Source organism: Orycteropus afer, unplaced genomic scaffold (genome assembly GCF_000298275.1).
Source record: "Orycteropus afer afer isolate SDZICR_OR568_19922 unplaced genomic scaffold, OryAfe1.0 scaffold00065, whole genome shotgun sequence".
In the NCBI taxonomy this organism is placed as follows: Eukaryota; Metazoa; Chordata; class Mammalia; order Tubulidentata; family Orycteropodidae; genus Orycteropus; species Orycteropus afer.
In genome coordinates this window covers 6,925,112-6,949,256 of record NW_006921652.1, presented here as the reverse complement: position 1 = coordinate 6,949,256, position 24,145 = coordinate 6,925,112, and the positions used below count along the sequence as shown (strand labels likewise).

General features: G+C 41.6%; 1 protein-coding gene across 1 annotated transcript in view; it reads right to left on the bottom strand.

Moving 5' to 3' along the window:
- Window positions 1–24,145, bottom strand: part of ARHGAP25 (Rho GTPase activating protein 25) — a 106,114-nt gene that overhangs the window by 57,199 nt on the left and 24,770 nt on the right. The window contains exon 2 of the mRNA XM_042780841.1: window positions 4,063–4,262. Within this exon, the coding sequence (XP_042636775.1) occupies window positions 4,063–4,262 (200 nt within the window). The remainder of the gene's footprint in view (window positions 1–4,062; window positions 4,263–24,145) is intronic.

Sequence of the window (24,145 nt, the reverse complement as noted above, 5' to 3'; positions counted from 1 at the left end):
TTAGCCACTATGCTACCAGAGCTCCTGTGTTCACTAGATACATATATATATAAATGTATCCTAATAAAACACAGCTACTACCCACTGGGCACTGTTTTCCAATCATTACTATAAATGTCACTGTAGTGAAAATTTGTACAAGAAATTTAATAATCTACATAAATACTAGTCATCCATTTACATTAAATTCTTAGAATTAGAAATGCAGGGTCAAGGGTTTGTATTTTTAAAAGGCATATCACCTTCAAGAAAAGTTGTACGGATTTCCTTTCCACCAGCTGTGCATGAGAATTCCTGCCCTTTAGTTTTCACCAACACTAAGATTTTTAGAAAATCTTTTCCTGTTTGATAAGGGAACAGTGGGGTCTCATTAGTTCACAATACATGTTTGATTATTACTGAGACTGAACTTTTTAATACATGCTTATCGGCTATTAATATTTCTTTGGTCAGTCATCCATTTGTATCATTTGCTCATGGTTTGATTGAGCTGTTTGGGCTTTTCTTATGGATTTAAAAGAGTACTTTAAATATTAAGAGTATTTGTTTATGAGCTAGATATACATATACATATATATATATACATATACATATATATAATTTTTGTCCTGTTTATCGTTTGCCTTTCTACTTGATGATTCCATTTGGTTTTTAAGATACAGATATTTTTATTTAGGCAATTAAATAAGTCTTTGTCTTGTGCTGTCTTTATTGTCATGCTTTAAAAATCCAGCTCCCAAAGATCATGCAAATAATTACAGTTCCTTCTAGTATTTTTGTGAATTTATTTTTTACATTGACATGATTTTTACACAGAATTTTGAGAGCTGTGAAATGTGACAAGGAAATGTGACTTTTTCTTCAAGATTTTAACTCATAGCTGCATGGTTCATTTCATTTCTAGACATTTGCAATGTCTAGGAGTCCAAATCAATGTTAAGTGACAGTATACCAATAATACTTTATTGTAAATTGATTCTTTCTTCAAAAAAAGAGAAAAACCAAACTCAACTGCCATCAAGTTGTTTCCAACTCATAGCGACCCCCACTGGGTTTCTATGGCTGTAAATCTTTACGGAAGTAGATCACCCCATCTTCCTTCTGTGGAGCAGCTGATGAGTTTGAACTGCTGATCTGGTTAGCAGTCAAGTGCCATACCACTAAGCCACTAGAGCTCCTTACAGTAGTACATACTATTATTCCCATTTTACAGAGGAGGAAACAGAGGTACAGAGAGTTCATCTTAGTAAAATAATTATGGATGCAGAAAAATTCTACAAAGAATCTTGTTTGTAATAACAATACATTCCCAACAACAGGACATTTGTTAAATAAATTATACAACATCCATACAGTGGATTATTTTTCTACATCCAGAATTACATTGTAGAAGAATATTTAATGAAGATGAAAAATATTCATGAGATATCATTAATTTTCAGTTAAATAATATTATGATACTAAATCTGCACTTCTAACAATTTTGTATGTAATATAGGAAAAAGACTGGAAAAAGTGGTAATTTGGTTGGCTATTTCTTGCTGTGAGATTATGCTCCATTTTAATTTTCGATTTTGTGCTTTTCTGCAGTTTTCCAACTTTCTATCATGGGCATGTGTAGGTTTTTGTAATCAAAATATAAATACTAATATATCATGAAACATGCTTATTATTTCTAAGAAATTAAAATTTTATTCCCAAACATTTTATTTTCTTTTATCTGAGGTGAGTGCTGAACTTCATCAAATGCTTTTTTAGCCATTTACTGAGAGGTTGTGTGGTTTTTCCACTTGACCTATTGATCTCAACCTGAGGTACTTATATGAATAGATTTCCTAAAAATAAACCACCTTTGCCATCCTAGAAGTATCTCTAATTTACTTGATTATCTCAGATTAATTTCATCCTGAGAAGGCTTCTGGTTTCCTCCTCGTAGAAAGAAGGGGGAAAAGCTAGGACTTTCAAATATTTATTTTACCCTTTGACAAAGCCAGTTTATTCTTTTATAAAATAGCTTTTTACATGTGCATAATATTGTTTGAACCTGCGACAAATGCAGACTGATATATTTGTCTCATTTTACAGAAGAATGAGAGGGCCAGAAAAATGAAATAATGCCATGGTCTGATAGTGGCAGAGCTAGGAAAAGAACCTAAGCTTTGATGTAGCATCTCTCTCACCCTCTTTGCCTCAGGGAAGCAAACTGCACCCAGCTGCCTTTTCCATTGATGTGGTCGGCCAATGCATTAGTGCCAACTCCCTTAACTGTCTAGAGCTGGAAAGACTTCCTGCTTCAGACACTTACACACCAATCATCATAGTCTGAGCCTAGAATCGATTGGTTCTGATAAGGTTTGGGTTGTTCACAAAGAGAAGGAAGTCTGATTACCATGCAGAGATCACTGGGTAAGAACCTCGTAAGCCTTGGGGTCTATGTGGCTTTCCCCAGCCTCTACAGTGGCAGAGACACTCAGAAAACTCCTAACCCTCAGATTGAGGGCCTGTTTAACCAAGAACCTATTTATGTGTTACAGACACTCAAATCTGCCCTTAAAGAGAGTTGTCCTCTCCCACAATGACCGTTTAATTTCTTCACATACCTTGCTATTTACCCTCAATATACACACTTTTTAACTTCAGCTTTCTTGGGCTTTTTCATGGTTCCAGAAGCTACAAGAGTGGCCTTCCCTAATATGTTTCTTCTCGCTAAATCCACCTTTCCATATCCGCAGACATGAGGTCTACGTGGGCTGACTAGCTATACTGGCTGCCCTGGACATCTAGTTTACTCCTGGGGTCCCAGGGTAATTGTTAATAGTGCCCCCTTTCACTCTCACATACCACAATGGCCATGAAGAATCAATGAGTTGGAGAGAAGAGATCTAGGTCCAAGATTTAAGATCAAAGTCCTCTCTTCCCTATCCACTCCATCAGCAAATCCTATTTGCTCTACTTTCAAAGTATATTTGGAATTTGATCATTTTCCTCTCCATGACCACTACTGAGATTCTAAATACCATAACCTCTTACCTAGTATATCTTCGCATATCCCTCTCCCACCCCAGCCCAAAGTCTATTTTTGAACATGGAAGCCAGAGCCATCCTTTTACAGTATAAGTTCAAAAATGTCTCCTTTCTACTGAGAACCCTATAATGGCTCCACATTGGTATCAGTCCTTATATGCCCTTTGCAATCTGCTCCCCACAACCCATGATTCCTGCTCTCTCCTCTCTGACCTCATCTCTTCGATTTTCTCATTCACTAGCTCTGCTCTACCCACACTGACCTCCTTGTTGTTCCTCACACTCTCCAGCCATGCTCCACCTTTGGGCCTTTGCACTGGCTATTCCCTCTGCCTGGAATGCTCTTTCCCTAAATATCATCTGTGTGGTTATTATCCTCTCCTTCTTAGTCTTTGCTCAAATGTCACCTTCTCCATGAGATCTACTCCGAACACCCTACTTAAAATTATAACACTTTACCCAAACTCTTGATCCCTCTTATCATTCTATTTTTCCTTCATAAAATTAATCTTTTTCTAGCAAATTTTATTGCTTCTTTATGTTGACTTTCTGTCTTTCCCCCTATAGTCTAAGTTCCCCAAGGACACAGATTTTTATGTCTTATTCTTTGGTTTATTTCAAGTACCTAGAACAGTGTCTGATACATAATAGATTTTCAATAAATATTCCATGAATAAACAAATAAATGAAAGTTCTAAATCAATTGAAACAAACTCATGTTCTCTGAACTTTTGTTCTCAACATCACATGCTCATGACCATGTCGGGAACCTTGATTTTGAGCCACTTCTAGGAAACACCACAGTGCTTATCTTGGACCTTCCTAGAGGGTCACATTGCCATCTTTGCGACCCAGTTTATGCATCTAAAAAATGGTGAGAAGGAAAAAGCAATCTTCCAATTGGGACTATGTCTACTCCCAGTAAGGAGGCCCATGTGGGTTTACCCACGATTTAAGTGGCTCTCATGTCAGTAAGTGCCCTCCTCCATGCTAGAAAAGGAAAGCCATCATCCTGGGGACAAAAACTCTGGATGGTACCTGTGGCTTCATGTCCTCTTCATCCTTGTAGTAGTAGAGCTGCTGTGCCCTCAACACAAAATACCGTTGCTGCCAGTTTTTCACGATGGACCTCTGCTTCTTCAGCCAGCCCATCTTGATAGGCCTTTCCAGTGGGTTGGGGGTGGATGATGGGTGAAAGGCTGCCATCTGCTCGCCAGTCATCACACTCTGGGACCGAACTATAGAGAGGAACAGACAGGCAGACAGACAGACATGAAGCAATGTGCAAAGTATGGGAGGAGAGGCAAGAAACAAACCCTCGAGGGGGCTGAGGAGCTAGGTGGGGCCACAGAGAGGTCCACCTCAAGGGTCTGTATCTGTATCAGAGAAAATCTCCCATGGCCTGGAGAGGCAGCCGAGAGAACTGCTCTTGAGAAGGGTTGGATTGAAACAGAAAAAGAGGAGAAAGCCGGTGGCCCAGTGCACAAGCGGTCCAGCAGCTGATGTCTGTCCACCCTCTCATTCTGCAAAGTGAAAGAGTGGCTGCAGCCTTCTAAAGAGGAAGTGGCCGCAGCATCTGACAAAAAGGTGCTTCCTTTTTCCTGCGTGGGAGTTGGTATGTGACTAGAGAGAGGAGAAAATAATACCTTGTCCTGAGGGTTAAGGGTGAGTCCCACGCAGCTGCAGAGGCAGCGTTAGTTGCCTGGGCATTCTTCCATCGAGGCTGATTTGAGGAGGTTGTGTTTGCACTCACCTCACTGTAAAATGTAGTCCTTCCCAGAGAGATCCCAGACAACCCCGGGGCCCTGGCTATGCAACTACAACTAGCATACGGAAGTTGTCACCTCCTGTGAAGTGTCCCCTGTGTCCTGCGAGTGTTTAGAGCATTTTATATTGCACCTCACCACAGCTGCCTTCCTATTACATTTGCAGTTAGTTTGTCACATCCTTGTGAGTGACAGCACCCAAGGAATTTAGAGCAAAAATCGTCTGCCAACAAAACACAGAAACAGAATTTGAATTCAAAGCCGTTGGTCCACTGCCTCGTTCATGGACTTTCATTTTCAGACAAGAGTCCTGCCTGTCACTGGATGAGGTCTAGGTCTGTACCTATACAGTTTGTGTCCATGATTGCTCCCACATCAGGCAACTCTCTCCTTTACCTCCGTACCTATCACCCTGTCAGTTTCAGCTTAATCCTTTCTTCTGAGCTTCACCTTCCTTTCTTCCCAAAAAAACTCTGACAACCACATTGGAGTTCCATGCCCCCTTAACTTCGTGCTGCCACCCCACACTTGTTAATTCCTTCAACCAACTACCCGTTGCCTTGAGTTGATCCCAACTCATGGAGATCCCATGAGTGTCAGAGTCAGGTTTTCAATGGCTGGTTTTTCAGAAGTCAATCATCAGGCCTTTCTTCTGAGATGCCTCTGAGTGGACTTGAACCTTCAACCTGTCAGTTAGCAGCAGAGTGCTTTAACCATTTGTACCACCTACAGGTGATTTTAGGAGCTTTGGTGGTGTAATGGATAAGGGACTTGACTGCTAACTGGAAGATCAGCAGTTCAAACCCACCCGCTGCTCCGCAGAGGGAAGACAGAGCAATCTACTTCCATAAAGATTTACAGCCTCAGAAACCCAACAGAGGTCACTATGAGTCAGAAACTACTCCATGGCAGTGAGTTTGGTTTTGGTTTGAAGGGTGATTTTGCTAATTCCTAGCCCTGGATGATACTCTGTGTCTGTTCTCCTGCTAAATATTGCTGGAAGTTCTCCATTCTAAAATCCCTTGATTCAATTCTTATCATCCCTGAACATTCACATTGACCTCTCTCACCTCATTTTGTCTCATTTAGTAGACCTGATTCTTCCATTCTTGACTCCCTAACCATGGGTAAATTATGCAACTTCTCTGAGTTTTGGTTTCTTCGCTTGTAAAACTGGTATTATAATTTAAAAAGCCAAACTACTTGCTGTCAAGTAGATTTCAACTCATGGTAACCCCATGTGTCAGAGTACAACTGTGTTCCACAGAGTTTCAATAACTGTAATCTTGGGAGCTCTGGTAGCATAGTGGCTAAGGCACTTGACTGCTAACCAGAAGGCTGGTGGTTGAAATCCACCAGCCACTCCTCGGAAGGAAGATGGGGCAATCTACTTCCGTAGTGATACTGCCTCGGAAACCCAAGGAGGGGTTGCTATGAGTCGGGTCCGACTTGACGGCACATAACAACAACAACAACAATCTTTCAGAAGTAGATCACCAGGGCTTTCTTCCAAGGCACCTTTGGTGAATTTGAACTGTCCTTCAGTTAGTAGTCAATCCCTGAACCTTTTCAGCAACTCAGGGACTGAGGATCATAATAGTCCCTGTTACATGCCTAAGGCATTTGACTGCTAACCAGAAGGCTAGCGGTTCAAGCTCACCAGCCACCCCTTGGAAGGAAGATCAGGCAATTTACTTCCATAGAGATACCACCTTAGAAACCCAAGGAGGGGTCGCTATGAGTTGAATCGACTCGGTGGTGGTGAGTTTGGTTTGGTTTTGGTTATATGGAATTGTTATGGGCATTAAACAAGTTAACATATATAGTTATCCCTGATGATGCAACAGAAGAGCCCTGGTGGTGCAGTGATTGACCACTCACCTGTTACCTGAAAGGTCAGTGGTTCATAGCCACCAGCCATTCCACAGGGAAAAGATGGGTCAGTATAATTCCATGTAGATTTATAGCCTCGGAAACCCTATGGTGGCAGTTCTCGTCTATCTTATAGGGTTGCTATGAGTGTCCTATATGGTCAACGGCAATGGGATAGTGCAATGGTTAAATGCGTGGCTGCTGTCTGAAAGATCAGTGATTATAAACCACAGAGTGCCTCTGTGGGAAAAAGACCTGGCAATTCACTCCCATGGAAACTACAGCCTAGAAAACCTTATGGGAACAGTTCTATTCTGTCACATGCGGTCACTAGGAGTCAGAATTGACTTGATGGCACCCAACAGCAACAATAATAACAGCATTTATAAAGCACTTAGCACAGTGCCTTGTCAAAGGTAAGCAACTACTACTCTGGATGTTTTTATCAACAGTTGACTTGATTTTCTACTGCAAAGATGGAAATCGTCTTTGGGAGCTTCTTCAGCTTCCTTCTTCACTTCAAAATGTCATTCCAACATCAGGCTTGCTCTCTTCCTTCATTCCTATCTTTATTCCATTTAATTGCCCACTTCTTCCCATTGCTTTGATTCCTTTATTTCTTTTTCCTTATTGGCCTGTAGTTCTCAACCTTTATTTGTGTTCATGTTATACTTTCAAATACCAGAATTTTGTATAGCATTACAGTCTTTCTTCCACTGACTCTAATTGTATCCAGAATTATCACTCTATATTTGGTACTTTGGCCCTATATTGCTGTCCATAAAGTGTTATACCTTAACTGGGCTCCCTTGACCCTTACTTCCTAACTAACATCCTAGGTATCAGCTTGCAATCACTCCTCACCTCCCACCACTAATTTGAACAAATTGTATTATGTTGTACACTAAGTTGCAAGATAAACTCAATTCAACCTCTCATTTGAGAGACAGCATCATAAGAGTGCATACACTCAATTGTAGCAAAAAGAAATTTTACATCTTGATAATGACTTGTCAGCATGCCTACAGAGTTGTCTTTATATCAGTGTATCCAAGCATGCCAATTAAAACCTCTATCTTAGCTCTTACTCCTGAGTTACTCATTATCTTTAAAGTCTTTCATCTGCAACTCAAAGAACAGCCACTCTGAGACTGATAACCTACTCTGTTGTTGTTGTTGTGTGCCACTGACTCACTTCTGACTCAGAGCAGAACATCCGCATCGGGTTTCTAGGCTGTAATCTTTTTGGGAGCAGATTGGCAGGTCCTTTCTTCTGGGGAGCCACTGGTGAGTTCGAACCACCAAACTTTTGATTGATAGCCAAGTGCTTTAATCATTGCACCACTGAGGCTTCTTATCCCCTACTCTTAGGCTATCTAAATGATCCAAAGGAATGATAGGAGAGTTTTGTGGCAGGAATGCAATGGAGAGGAAGGAATTTGAAGGACAGGTCTGTATCTCTCTAGGCTGAAGACTGTACCTTGCAAAGGCTGATATCTGTCCTATAATGAGGAACGATTGTGGGCAGAAATAGAAAAATTGGTTTACACACAAAATTTCTAGTAAAAATGTAAGAGTAAGCCATCCTGGCTGATGTAGATACCTTCTCCTCTACTTCATTAGAGAAGCCCAGACCAGTGTGACTGCAGGGACCAGCTACCAAAAGCAACATCAGACCTGGGGAGAGAAGCCCTTCCTAAGAGCAGCAGTCATGAGAAGGCTTCATGTGCCTTCTGGGGTGATGCTGTCCCTGGAGACTCACAGAAACTGTTTGAATTACTATGTGGATATGAGAAACTGAAGGTCTCCAATAATGTTGAAGAAGTGTAGGGAAGGGGGAACAGGAGCCAAGATGCCCCTACAGAGAATTAGCTCGGCAAAGAAGAACTTAGTTGTTAGGATGTTTTGTGCTTAGTTCTAGGAAACGTTTGATGGTTTGCTGTGGCAAAAACAACAAAACAAAACAAGAACAAGAACCCTCTATGCATAATGGCTTTATACAAGGATATTATGTTCTCCAGTCTCAGCGAGAGGGGCTTTAATGTCCTTGTGTTTGCCTATACATGATCAAAGACTTGATTGACCATCTTTTGTATTTTAGAAATACCAGTTACATATACACACAACTGGTTTCCTGAGTGCCTGTTACCATCCTCACATATTTGATCTGACTATGCAACTGGGCCATGCAACAAGTGTGAGGGTGCAGATGGCTCAGTGCAAACCTCCCCATTACTGGAAGTCCTGCCCAGGCAATAGGGAGATTGCATCTGGGGGCTCAGGTGAATCAGAGACTGAGCTGGGGAGCTTTCAATCTCATTTTCAGAGTGATCACCTGACCAGATCCCACAAATGTGTGCTCACCTACCAGCCCTATCATGAGATTATTCAAATATCAGAGAAAAAAACATAGCGCCTTGAGTTTAACTTGGTTTTGACTAACCTTCCTTATTAGCTCCTTTGAACAATCTCTTTTCTTTGAGGGTGTGTCTTGTTCCTGGATAACATAAACAAAGAAAGCTGTTACTATGAATAGACTTATTTCTCATAATGAAAATAATAGTGCAGGCTTTGCTGTGAGCCAATCATTGTATACTGAGTGAGTACACATACTCTGTCCTTTGGGAATGAACCTGGCTGTGGGTGGAGAGGTGGCTACAGGCAGACCAGGTGTTCTGGTTACCTAGTGCCATTCTGACAAGAATATATCACAGATGGGATGTCCTTAACAAACAGGAGTTTATTCTTACAATTTGGAGGCTTTAAGTCCAAGTTCAAAGTGCCAAGCCCTAGGGGCTGGGTGAAAGCCCCTCAACCTTGGGGTCCGGCTCTGCCTCCTGTGCCCAGCCCACTGGAGCTAGAGCCTTTTCTTCATGCAGACAGCTGCTGGCTGTAAAAAGGTTGACAAGTAAAAAGGCACACTCTGATGTTAACAAACCACACGGCATTAATTTAAGTTCACTGTAAGTTCCAAGGTCGGCAGAGCATAGTAGGCTGCCAAACAGTGACATGGCTACATGCAGTGTCCAAGCATGCCATAAACTAGAGACCATTCCCAAGGCTTCTCCTTATGTACAGGAAGCAGACCACATCCCAAAGATAGCTACTCAGCTGCTTGTGGTAGATCCCAACAAGGAGTTGATTATTAGTCTCATCATGGGGAATAACTACCACCAGCTGCCCAGCCACTCAATCAGGCCCAGCCAAGATGACACACAAACATAACTACAACATTAGAGAAGCAAGCTGGGAAGGCAGTTGCTAAGCATTTATAGAGTCCTCTAGGCCAAGTGGAAAGTGAGGCTTTCAGTGAGCATGGGAAGCAAGAACAAGCCCCTAGCACTGTGCTGTCCAATACAGTAGCTTCTAGTCATGAGTAGCCATGTACATTTCAATGAATTAAAATAAGTTAAAACTCAATTCCTCAGTCACATCAGCCACATTTCATATGTTCGGTTGCCCTTGAGGCTATCGTATTGGACAGCACAGGCAGAGAACATTTCCATCATCACCGAAGGTTGTATTGATCAACACTTCCTAGAATCTACATGTTATCATTATAAACTGTGGGACAAAATGGATCATGAAGTGGAGTAGCATTTCATCAAGGGGAGAAGTCAAGATGGAGGATCCAAAGAAGTGGCTTGCGGTGGCAATGTGAGAAGTTCAACCTTGATCTGAGGAGGAATAGGGAGCCATTTTTTGTTCCTGAGCAAAAGAGGACCAGTATAAAATATCGACATGTTATGTACTTGAACTGCATATGCTGAATTTTAGTCTACAGGTGAAAGAGGGTACCAGAAAGAAAAGAAAAGAAATTGAAGAAATGCCACAATCCCAGGGACATTCTGCTGCCCTTTCTGTAATAGAGGTTAGCTGTTTTTTGCTTCAGGTTGGAACAGGAGAAAATTAAATAAGAAAGTATGAACAGAGAAGTCAGCTGGGGAAACTTCATCATTTCCTTTCTTCATCTTCCCATCTTCTCATCCCTAACCTCCAAAATAATCACAAAATCTACCTCTGAGACATCTGTTCTCAACTTTGCCTTGGTTTAAATTCTATGGTAGATTACTGTGGCTGACAGGGTGAAGTGTGAGTGGTTAATTCAAACCTCACAGAAACTATTTTCTCCATGTTTTGATATGAGAATGGAGTAGTCTGGGAACCATGTTTAACTGAATTAGAAAAAGGAGTGGAATTTACATGGCTTTGCTTCAGCTCACTCTTCTGAGGTACACACTCATCCATTCAACTACCTGCATGCACCTCAATAGGGAACCATAAACTCACTATGTTGTTAGCCAACCTTACCACCTTCACTTTCTCTGCCTACATCATTCCTCTGCCTTGAACCAACATACACACTCAAACCTGTTTTCCCTCAACCTGTCTCTGTGATGTACTGTGACTGGCATCTTCCACATCAGAACACAGGATTACCCAGGCCTCACTGCCAACCCATTCCTATTAGTCATTATAATCCTCAATTCATTCTTTCTCTCTCTCTTTCTTTTCTCCTTCTGATCCATTCTTCCTCTCTACCTTCACCTGGTTTGGGCCCTCCAATCCTCTTGCCTAAATTTCTACAATAGTCCCCTCACCTATCTCCTTCCTATGAGTTCTGCCTCCCATCCACTGAGGATATTGTTTACGGACCTGATCCTTCCAAAGCACAAATCTGACTCCGTTCCACTCCTGCCTAAAAACTTCCACTAACCATCCAACACCTTTGTCCTAAAAGATGAAGTCTAAGCCCCACTGCATGGGGTTCAGAATTCTTTGTGGTTTTCCAGGCACATTTCATATTCTTCCTCTATACCCATCCTATAACTCAACCCATGACAATACGCCATCCTCTCTGCTGGAGTGTCCTCTCTACCCCAACTTGACCTCTTGGAAAGCTCTTGTTTAGCCTTCAAGAGTCACTTGAGGCCACACCTCCTGTGAGCAGCCTTCCCCACCCCAGCCAGTACTAGTGGCTACCCAGCCTCTGTTACCTCCTCATTCAGAATACATCCATCATGGCACCAGCTTGCTCATTCTATCTCCCCTCTTAACTTGTTCTTGAAGAAGACAGAGAACTTTGTGTTCACATTTTGGCCTTACTCATCCTTGTATCCTCAGCACCTAACACTGTGCCTGGCAAAGAGAAGGCAGGATGAGGTAGCAGAAGTGCACAGGCTTATATGTATGCAGACTTGGATGAGTTATGCCAACTCTGAGCATCAGCTTCCTCCTCTGTGAAAGCATGCTAATAATATGTGCCTTGTGGAGTGGCTAAACTGTAAGGATTAGAAGTGATAAGTAGACAGGCCCAGCTAGTGCCTGTCTCTTAACACATGTGCATTAAATGGAAGCTATTGTTGTTATTCCCTGCATGGCATAAACAGTTAATAGCCTGGACTGCTAATTGAAAGGCTGAAGGTTCAATTCTACCTAGAGGAAATTCAATTCATCTGAGAAGAAAGGCCTAGTGACCTACTTCTGAAAAATCAGCCATTGAGAACTGTATGTTGTACTAGTTTGACACACATGGGTTGCCATGAGTTGGAGTTGACTCCATGGCAACTGTTTCTATTTATTATTTGTTATTAGGAATTTTGCTACTATAGTATGTGCTGTATTTTATGTTGAATGTGAGAAAAGAAAGAAAAGATGAAAGCAGAGAAAGATGAAAGGAAGGAGGTAGAGGAAGAAAAGGAAAAAGAGAAGACTAGTTGGATGCTGTGCCATATTTCAGGTGCAAATCCAAAGGCCTGAACTACAATGGTGGCAGTGGAAAAGGAAAAAATATGAGAGGCAGTCCTGAGGCAAACCAACCATCTTTGGCACTTGCCTGAACAAGGAGGTGTGTGAGGCAAAGACTTTTGTAAAGTTTGCAGTTGAATGGCTCAGGGAAGGCAGTCTCCTTCATCCGTTCATTCAACACACGTTGGCTGAACCCGTGGTAAACACCAGGAACAGTGTCGGGTGGTGGGGATACAATATCAGCCACAAAAGACCTGCCCCAAAGAGCACACAGATCTGGGAGACCCATTCCTGGAATCAGGGTAGGAAATCAGAGAACAAGGCCAGTGTGGGACATGCTTAAGTATGAAGTTGTACTGAAAGCTTTGGGCTTCCCCAGAGTTCTGGTTTTCACAGGGAAGGCCTATGGGTTAAGAAATGGTTCAGGGAGAAAAAGTACAAGTGAAAGCCAGGAGATATGATTGACAAAAAAATCTCAGATCATGAAAGTAACACAACAGATGTCCAGACAGCAAAGGTAAGGCTGAGCACAGAGGCAACTAGCACAAAGGGAAGCAATTTTAACTAGAGCCTGTGTGGATAAACCTAGACACAAGAAAGAAGAGCGTAGTATTTTTCCAGGGACTTTTAAGGCAGCTTGGACTACACAAAGGAGGTTGTTGTTGTTATGTGCCCTCGAGTCAGACCCAACTCACAGCTACCCCTCCTTGGGTTTCTGAGGCAGTATCACTACGGAAGTAGATTGCCCCATCTTCCTTCCGAGGAGTGGCTGGTGGGTTTGAACCACCAGCCTTCTGGTTAACAGTCAAGTGCCTTAGGCACTATGCTACCAGAGCTCCCACACGAAGGAGGAGCAGCAGGAAATGCATTACCCTCACAGGATGGGGATGAAGCTCCTGCCTGGAGAGTCTGCCATCTTCTGCCAAGCAAGGGCAAGGGCCACTTCTCACTCACTCAGCACCCCTGACACAAGAGTAGGTCTTGGTGAGCAGATGGTGCTTTTGGGTGAAGAAATAGGGTCCTCTGTCTCTAGATGGTTGACACCAGGGTTACAGTATGATGAGAGGAGGACTGGCTGGATTTTAGTCCTGCTCATCCTTTCTGCCCAGACCTAAGCACAGTGCAGAAGATGCATGGCTTTACTTGTTCACTTAAGGATATAAAACACCATTTGAGAACAAGATGTACTTTTTTAAAGAAATTGTGACTTTTTGGATTCCAGAAGTCTCTATCAGACTGCAAAAGTGAGCTGAAGGCCCCATGGTTTCAGAGACAAACATCTTTGAGCTTTGATTGTATATCTGCAAGTTACAGGGTTCCAGAGCTCTAAAGAGCTTCCTGAGGTCAAGTACAGTGTCGTATAATGTCTTTAATATCCTGAGGATCCATTACAGTGTCTGACTAAGAAAATTTATTGGAAAGAATGAAGAGAGAAAGGACATGTAAGTGTGTGTGTGCATGTGTGTGTGTGCATGCACACACATGTACTATATGTGGAGAGAGAAAAAATAATGTTGAATGATGTTCATATAAAGGGGGAAATAAAAACTCATAGGATCACCTCTCTTTAACAAAGAAAGTATAATTGGACCAGAAAGTGTCTTCTTCTCTTATCACTTTAATGAACTTGTCAGAACAAATTATTGGGCATTTCTTAAGTGCAGCACACAGGTAAAAGGCAGGGTTTGAGAAATGGAGAAAAGCTCAAAATTAATGAACATTGGACATTTTAGGATTCAAATATTTCTACGTCTCCTGGCACCCGAAAATATATTCACCACCCTCTCTTGCCAAAGCACGCGTCAACTCCAGGCCTAGTTTTTGCTGGGCCAGAGCCCCATCATGGTTTTCTTATATATATTTTTAAATGGGGAGCTCTGGTAGCATAGTGGCTAAGGCACTTGACTGCTAACCAGAAGGCTGGCAGTTCAAATCCACCAGCCACTCCTCGGAAGGAAGGTTGAGCAATCTACTTCCATAGTGATACCGCCTCAGAAACCCAAGGAGGGGTTGCTGTGAGTCGGGTCCTACTCGACGGCACATAACAACAACAGCATTTTAAAAATGGGACTTAGCAATCAATCATGAACTACAAAGTATTAAGGAGAGATCAGCACCTAACTGAGGCTTTCCTTCTAGTAAAATCAGAATGAGTAAAGAGCTCCACCTATGGAGAACGTACAATGGGCACTTACTGCCATGGTGTCAGATCCAACTCATAGTGACCCCTCCTTGGTTTCTGAGGCAGTATCACGATGGAAGTAGATTGCCCAACCTTCCTTCCAAGGAGTGGCTGGTAGGTTTGAACCACCAGCCTTCTGATTAGCAGTCAAGTGCCTTAGGCACTATGCCACCAGAGCATCAGAAAATAAGTTCCACGAGGGCAGGGGTTTTTATAAATTTTCTTCACTGATACAACTTCCATCCTAGAAGAGTGCCTAGCCCCTTGAAGGTTCTCCATAGATATTTGTTCAGTGGATAAAATAGAAATTTTACCAAGAAAGGAGAGCCAGCATGAATGCATCTTAGATTTGCAACAAGTATTGGCCAATTGAACTATTTGTGAGATTCCTAGACACGTTCACTTGTGCCAATCAAGCAGAGTAGCATAGAAGATATAATCCCTCATCTAATAATAATAGACTGCAATAGTTATTTATTCATTGACTGCAATGCAAGTGCTTTATACATCTTATCTCATTTAATGCTCATGATAACCCTATGGTAAGTACCAGTATTATTACCCTCACTTTATAGGTGAGGAACCAGAGCTCAGAGAGCTGAAATGATTTGTCCCAGTTACCCGACTGGAAATCTCATTTCAAAGCCTAATTTCCGTACTTAAGCCATACACCCCACAAAGGAACATGGAACTGTGCAGTATGCATCTTTGGGTTAGAGAGTCAGATGGACAAGAGAGACAGCACCACCCTCCCTCTGTGTGGGGACCAACACCACTATTCCTACCCTGTCATTTGAGGCCCCTGTCCCGGCCCCCACCCATTCTGCCTCATTGTTGTGCATAACCAACATCATGCTACTTTTTCCACCCACCATGTGCTCTGCAAGCCTCAGTAAACCTTGAAAAACAATGACACAGAAATGGTACTGAAACCTCAAGCCCACTTCTGAGGCTCTGCTGACATTAACAGGAAAATGGACGTATTAGGTGATAGCATCATGCTTTACCAGGGCTCTGTCCAAGCTCATTTGAAAAGACCTAGAACTCTGAGAGTACCTGGGTGGTGTAAACAGTTAATGCAGTTGACTGCCAACCAAAAGGTTGGAAGTTTGAGTCTACCCAGAGGCACCTTGGAAGAAAGCCCCAATGATCTACTACAGAAAAATCAGCCACAGAAAACCATATGGAGTACCATTCTACTCTGACATACATGGGGTCACTGTGGTAGTTAAGGTTGTGTGTCAACTTGGCTGGGCCTGGTTGAGTGGCTGTGCAGCTGGATGTAGTATTCCCCATGATGAGACTGGTAATCAACTCCATGGTGGAATCTACTGTGAGCAGCTGAGTAGCTGCCTTTGGGTATGTGGTCTGCTTCCAGAATATGAGAAGCCTTTGGGAATGGTCTCTAGCATATAGCATGCTTGAATCCTGCATGTAGCCATGTCATTGTTCAGCAGCCTGCCATGCTCTGCTGACTTTGAGACTTACAAGGGATTTGAATTAATGGCCTGCTGTGTGGTTTGGTAACATCGGGATTATGCCATTTTATTTGTCGACCTTGGGCTTGTTAGCCTCAGCAGCCATCAGCTGCCTGGGTGAAGAGATGCCTCTAGTTTCAGTGGGCCTGGAGCAAGAGGCGAGCTGAAGCCCAAGGTCGAGGGGCTTTCACCCAGGCTCTAGAGCCTGGCATTTTGAACTTGGACTTCTAGCCTCCCGAATTGTAAGAAAATAAACTCCTGTTTGTTAAGGCCATCCCATTTGTGGTATTTTCTTGTCAGAGAGGCACTAGGTAAACATAACAGCCACCATGACTTGGGATCAATTTGACATGGCAACGGTAAGGATTCTGACCAAAGCCAAATGTGGCTGAGGCATGGGAGGAAGGAAGACAGAACTATTTCTGTGTGGGCCAAGTATGCAGGCCACCACCACAGCTCAGAGCCTGTGGCCCACCCAGACTGCAAAAGACTGCTAGGGAGCCATCTGAAACAGTCCATCCCATCATCACAGAGTCCCCAGTAACTGTAAACATGGATCGACATACCCCGCCCTCACAGGCTTTGCACATACTCGCTACTCACTGTCCTTCATACTCACACACACACTCACACATTCTCCGCCTATCCAGTTATCAGGCTGTGGGGAGATAGCACTCTGTTTCTACTCAGAAGAATAGGCTCACTTCTTTATCCCTTTGCCCTCTCCCAGGCAAACTGCCCTCCATTTTAAAGTGTCCAAGCACTTAGGAGGGTCAGGTGACTTTGAAAACTTGGCATTCATCCTGTGATTACTCCCCTAAGATTTATTTTTTCCCTCATTCTAAGTCTCATTTTTAAGTTTGATATGAAAGACTTTGCTCCCTGCTACTTGGCTCAAGAGAACAAAGAGGCTCTTTCTGTGCTCCCTGAAATTAAACCACATAGGCCTTTCTAGGACACTCCCAGGAGATAAATGTACATAATCTCATTAATAGAAACAGCTGAAAGGTGTTCCCTAAATCCCTGCTTTAATAGCCAAGAATTGGACAGGTTTAATTTTCCTGTCTTCTATTGCCTGTAGAAATTGCCTTCACTGTTTTGTCTTCTGCAAGAAGAGCTCAGTGGTAATATGAAATGGAGAGAGAGAAGAAAGAAAAATTGTCTTTCTTTTTCTTTTTTCCCTTCAGTAACTCTGAAAATCCAGACTGGCAACAAGGCTGTCAAGGTCTTCCAAGTCCTGAAAAATTCCCTCTGCCTACAGTGCCTCTTGAGGCATCCTTTCTTGGGCCTATATGTCTTTCTGAGGAGTTTAGAGTGCAGTCGCCTCTTATGGGTCTTTGTGTGTCCCCATCAGTTGCAACACTTCACTGGGCCCTCCCTGCCTATCTCTGCATAACAGGAAACCAAGTGTAATAACAAGAAGCTTGCAGAATTGTGAACACTTCCTACTAAGCACTGCCCCGGAGCTGCCTCTTCCCCCACACAAGCTGAAGCGTAGATTTGGCAATTGGGTAGTGAATTTTCCCTGGGTTGATAGCATAGCTACTTAACTGTACAGAAAAGCTAACTGCTTTCCCAGACATTAATGTAAAGAACAACCACCTGCATCATGTAAACTGAGACGTTAGCACAGTGAACTCAGCTCGTCCACGCCTGGTGTGCTGTATCAGGAAGAGCACTAAGGAGAAGAATTGCCCTTCCATTGTCAAAGCTGTGGACCTAAAATGTCATTTTAGGTAAGACATTTTGCTTCACTAGTGTTTTGGTCATCTAGTGCCACTCTATCAAAGAGCTGCTCAAGAAGACAAAGTTAATTACTATAGTGAAATGTGCAAAAACCTGGAGTTAGAAAACCAAAAGGGAAGAACATTCTTGGCTTTTCTCAAGCCAAAAGAAAGGAAGAAAAAATTCAAGCTAGAGTTACAATGTTGAAAGTTTCTATGGGCAAAATATTGAATAATGCAGGAAATATCAAAAGAAGATGGAAGTAATACACAGAGTCACTGTACCAAAAAAAAAAAATTGGTTGATGTTCATCTGTTTCAGGAGGTGGCATATGATCAAGGACCCATGGTATCGAAGGAAGAAGTTGAAGCTGCACTGAAGGAACTGACAAAAAAACAAGACTCCAGGAATTGATGGAATACCTATTGAAATGTTTCTACAAATGGAGGCCATGGTGCAGGCACTTACTCGTCTATGCCAAGATATTTGGAAGACAGCTACCTTACCAACTGACTGGAAAAGACCCATATTTATACCCATTCCAAAGAAAGGTGATCTGCATTTTATTAGCCTAAACAAATTCTGTGGCCCCAGTGTTTAACTGTAAAATACTATCAAGCCAACACTTGAGAACTAGCCCCTATGATCAAGCACTGGGTTTTGAGGAGGTTATGAGCCATTGCCCAGTCTAACTGATGGCACTCTAATGAATTACTGGGCTTTCACTGGTCTTCTGGAATAGTTATTAGCCTGGTATGATTAGCCTTACTGTTGTTAGGTGCCTTTGAGTCAGCTCGGACTCATAGCAACCCTATGTAAAACAGTGCCTGGTCCTGTGCCAGCCTCACAATTCTTGATATATCTGAGCCCACCTTACAACTCTACTAAGAGTATGAACAACGTTTATAGCAGAATAGGCCTGTATCAGAGCATCATATGTTTCTCTTATTCTGCATCCTTATGTAAAAATTTCATTAAAAGTTAAGGCAACTTGGTTATGTATAGGGGATTAGATGACACCAAGGAAATACCGATTAGTTTTGTTACACATGGTTAAAAAAAAAAAAAAAAAAAAAAAAAAAAAACCAAACTCACTGCCGTTGAGTTGGATCTGACTCATAGTGACCCCTCTTTGGATTTCCAAGGCATCACTGCAGAAGTAGATTGCCCAGTCTTCCTTCCAAAGAGTGACTGGTGGGCTTGAACCACCAGCCTTCTGATTAGCAGTCAAATGCCTTAGACACTATGCTGCCAGAGCTCCCTATATGTGGTTAGGAAAAAAAATAGCTATATTTTTTAAATGGATGAGAAATAAAATTACATATTGTCAGAGATTTGCTTTAAAATATCTCAGCAAAGCAAAGGAAAAAAAGAAAAAGAAAGGGATAGCTGAAGCAAATATGATAAAATCCTGATAAACATTCCATTTCAGTGATGAATATAGGGTTCATTGTATTAGACTCCCTACGTCAGTGGTTGAAATGTTTGTATAATAAAATATCTTTTTCAAGACTCTTTTAGACTTTTTAAAAAAGATTCTTTTAGGCTTTTTTTTCCCCCATACACATGCATCAACTATTGCCCTGAACTTCAACTTGCTTGTTTTCCCAGACTTGCATTCCCAGACCTGGTAGTTACTCCTCTGAGTGCAATGAAATGATACTACACAGATGTTGCACTACACACGTACACATTCCCTCCCAGACAGACCCTGCCCCTCCATTTATCCAGCACTGTCATTTTATCAGTTAATGAAGGGAAAGAACTGAAGGACTCCTGATGCTTCCAGCTGTAGACAGTATTTCCTGTAAAGTCAACTTTTACTCAAACATTTAGTGATGATGATGGTGTGTGTCTGTTTAAATGTGTGTATATGTGTATACACATACATACATACATTTCCTCAGGACAGGGGAAAGAGGAGTATATAGCTGTACTTTGAAGGAAAGCATCTTACATGATAACTCCTTCTGAGTGGGAGTAATGTCTAGAAGATCTGAGACCTAGAACAGTCTCATTGGAAAGACTGTAGTGACTGTCAGTGTTTGCAGTGAGGAAAGTAAGATGAAGTGGTAGCTTATGGACTATATATATATATATATATATATATTTATCACTGCAGCATGGTCAGTGATCAGCATTTGACCATATCTATTCTAGACCTGTTGGTAGGTAGGCAGCACAGCATAGTAGAAGGTCTGATTGGACATCAAGAGAATTGAGTTCTCATGGCTTCACAACCCCTGTTTCCAAATTTCCATTGAAATGACCAAAGTACTACTTTAGTAATAAGAAGGGGAAATCAGAAATTAAAGAAGAGGTCAAGAAAGATGCTATCAATATACCATTTTGGGGAGCAAAACCTCTGTAAGATGTAGGATAAGCAAGGCTGAACTAAGAGACAAATGGCTAACTCCAGTTCAGTGTATTTGAAGGAACAGCTGCAGGGTGTGAGGGGGTGGTTGACGTGGAAAGGTGTGAGCACCTGAACCAATAACTCCTAAAGAAGAGCAGCAATGATGGAGGCAAGAACAGACAGACAACCTAAGAGTTCCTCTGGAAGGGCACATACAACAGAGGCCTGAATGAGATGTGTTATTTCCAGGTTACACTGGCTGCTGAAAATCAGGCCAAACTAAAAGCAGAAACCCTGTCTTGCTGGCTCCTAAACTGAGTCACTGTCTCAATGATAGTTGAAGGCACTTTTCCAACTAACCTCGATCAATCAAAAGGATAAAACAAAAGAAAAACAAGACTCTCCATGCACAGAGATGTTGTTCCTCTCTCTAACATATATGCTGCTTCAAAAATTCCACATATGGTCCCATGCCATCCAGCAATTCCACTTCTAGGAACCTACCTCAGAGAAGTAAAAACACGTGTCAGCACAATTTCTTGTATATTAATGTCCTTTGCATCATTATTCATAATGGCCCAATGGGAGACAATCCAGAGTTCATGAGCTGGTGAATGGATAAACAAAATGTGGTATGGATGTACAATGGAGTACTATTAAGCAACAAAAAGGAAGAGAATACTGATACGTGCTACAAGATGGATAACCTCAAAAATATATCCTAAGTGCAGGAAGTCAAATGCAAAAGATAATATATATGATTCCATATATAAGAAATATCCAGAAAGGTAACTCTACATAGGCAAGAAGCAGATCAATGCTTGTGGGGGTCTGAGAGTAAGAGCCGGGACTGACTGTAAATGGGCACAAGGGACCTTTCTGGACTGATGGAGGGATCCTAAAACTGTGCTGTGGTGATGCTTGCACAAGCATAGAAATGTACTAAAACTCACTGAATTATACACTTATAATGAAGGAATTTTATAGGATATCATTATACGTCAATAAAGCTGAGGAGTCCTGGTGGTACAGCAGTTAAGTGCTTGGGTGCTAGCCAGAAGGGTGATCATTCAAACCCACCCAGCTGCTCCACAGGAGAAAGATCTGGTCATGTGCTTCTGTGAAAGTCACAGCTAAGGAATCCCTATGGGGAAGTTCTACTCTTTCACATGGGGTCACCATGAGTCAGAATTCACTCAATGGCACACAACAATGATAAAGCTATAAAAAACAAAATAAAAAAAGAAGGTGAAGAACTGAAAAATATATATACAGGTAGTCCTCTACTTATGACGGGGTTGCATTCCAATGACTCCATCATAAATCAGTTCTGACATAAGTTGAATGCCTCTTTTTTTTTTTAGTTTTTATTATTATTGCCTTTTATTATCAGTATCATTATAAATCTGATCTTTGTTTGTCTTTGGGGGTTGGAAGCATTACATATAAACTTACAGATACATGCTGCAACATTGTATACAGTACAAAAAAGAACAGTCATAAGTGCAGTTTGTCATAACTTGAATATTTTGTAAATCGGGGACTGTCTGTAGTTGCCACACAAATCAAAAAAATGGGAACAATGAAAGGAAAACTAGTCTGCATAAAAAATAAAGAATAATTCTTAACTCATTATATAAATTTTAATAGACCATAAATTCCACACAGGTAAAGATTTTTGCCTGTTTTGACATTCATTTGTCATATCATGTCAAGTGTCTAGAATACTGAAGGATGCTTCAGTGTTATAAAAACTATTAAGTGATTTATCACATCAGTAGGTAAACAAATAAAAAAGGCATATATTTTCAAAAGATATGGAACTTGCATTTGATAACACTCAACATCAATTTATATTGTTGTTGTTGTTATGTGCTGTCAAGTTGGGCACGACTCATAGCGACCACTCCTTAGGTTTCTGAGGTAGTATCACTACAGAAGTAGATTGCCCCATCTTCCTTCCGAGGAGTGGCTGGTGGGTTTGAACCACCAGCCTTCTGGTTAGCAGTCAAGTGCATTAGGTACCATGGTACCAGAGCTCCTCATTGATTAACTAATTATTGAGAATGGAAGAATACTTTCTCAGGTGTGAAATAATACCTATCTCAAACCAACAATAGACAAGAATTGAGAGAATGCACTATGTTGCTGAAAACTCAACTACTGAAAGTTGGAAGAACTAAGTCTTAGGAACTGGGCTATGTGATTTGTTTAGTGTTTCAATTGTGTGGGGAAAAACGTTGATGCACAGGTGAGGTTCAGCAAAGAAGCAGAAAATGACAGAGCAGAATATTTCTGACAAATCTATTGCGTCATGTAATTGAAGGGTGTGGAATGTGTGAAAATTTCCAATGCTGCAACATTTTGCAATTCTGTTAAAATTGTTTTAGAGTTTGGCGGAAGAATTCAGTCTGAAATTCACAAAATATAAATATAATTATAAAGTATAAAACAATGTCAATGTCTTGCATAGCGCTGACTTATGGAAAATTATTGAGACTGCTTTTTCATCAAATTATGCCGTTTGCCAGAGTTCCTGTCCCTTTCAGGCTGTGCTTCATGGTACTGGAATGAGATGTTGCAGGGCTCAGAATTTCCCCCATGGCTCTGCCATGGAGACCTTGCAGCTCTGTTTCCCCTTAAAATATGTCAGACTTTATCAGTTGTCTGAAAATGCTCTAGGGGTTTCCTTTTTATCCCCCAGGGTCCTCACAAAAATGTTAGCATTTATTTTGTATCCATCAGTGAGCAACCTTCATGCCTTTGTCTGATCTGGGATGAGAGGCAAACCTCGACCCCTCATTAGCACTTCTCATAGCATCTCTACACCAAGCTTCTCATTCCTCATAAAAGAACTGCCAGATGCCATCCTGTCATTTCTGACTCATGGCAACCCCGTGGGTGTCAGGGTAGAACTGTACTCCATAGGGTTGTCAATGGCTGACTTTCCAAACAGATCACCAAGCCTTTCTTCTGAGGCTTCTCTGGGTGGGCTCCTACCTTCTGGTTAGCAGCAGTGAGCATTTACTGTTTATATCACTAGGAGAACATCATTCTTCTTTCTTTTTCGTTTTGTGTGTGTGTGTGTATGTGTGTGTGTTGTTTTTAGCTAAAGGTCACTGAAGGATGAACTAAGCCCTGCAGGAGTGAGTGTGGAGGCTGAAGACGCAGGCACCTCAGTGGACAAGCACAAAGCGAAGAAGGGGAACCATGGATGGGTAACTCAGCTGACTGACACCATGCCACGTGGGATTCACTCTCATCCAAATCTCCCTGATCTGGCCCATCTTACAGCACAGCACACCTTCTCAAGGTGAAACATAGCTTGCAATGTTGAGGTTGAGTCTTACGACAATAATTTCATTAAACTTAATACATGCAACAAATGGAAATTCATCTGAAACAACCTACATGTTTTACAATAAACTGGCATATGGTACTTTCAGAAAAAAAATAAATTTTAAGGTGCAATTTAAAAAAAATGGAAGAAAAGGATTTACTTCATATGCTCAAGAATGAATCATTATTTTTTCTCCTTCAAAACTTTTACTGTACCATTCCCCATCTTTGCATTGTTCCTGATATTTCCTTATTATATTGACTTTGAAATGGACTGACTTCAAATCTGACCCAAGAGAAGTGGGAGGGAATTATATACATAGACTCAAGACAATTCTCTGAAAACCTTGCTTTCTTTTAATATGTGGGAAGATGTTCAAAATATGAGACATCGCATTTCGTTAATTGACTTGAACATTAAATTCCACTGATACATACCAAGAGTTTTTTCAATAGCAAGGACAAGTTTTCTCAATAGCAAGTATATTTGGAAGGATGAGTTTCCAGAATGCCATTTCAACTTGCATAATTAGGAGAAAGAGAGTCCAGAATGACTTTTTAAGTGTTCTGCCGTAAAAATAGTACTGGCCATTCTAATTTTCCACCACTTTGCCAGAGATAAAGGATACTTTGGAAAATGTGACTTTTATGATCT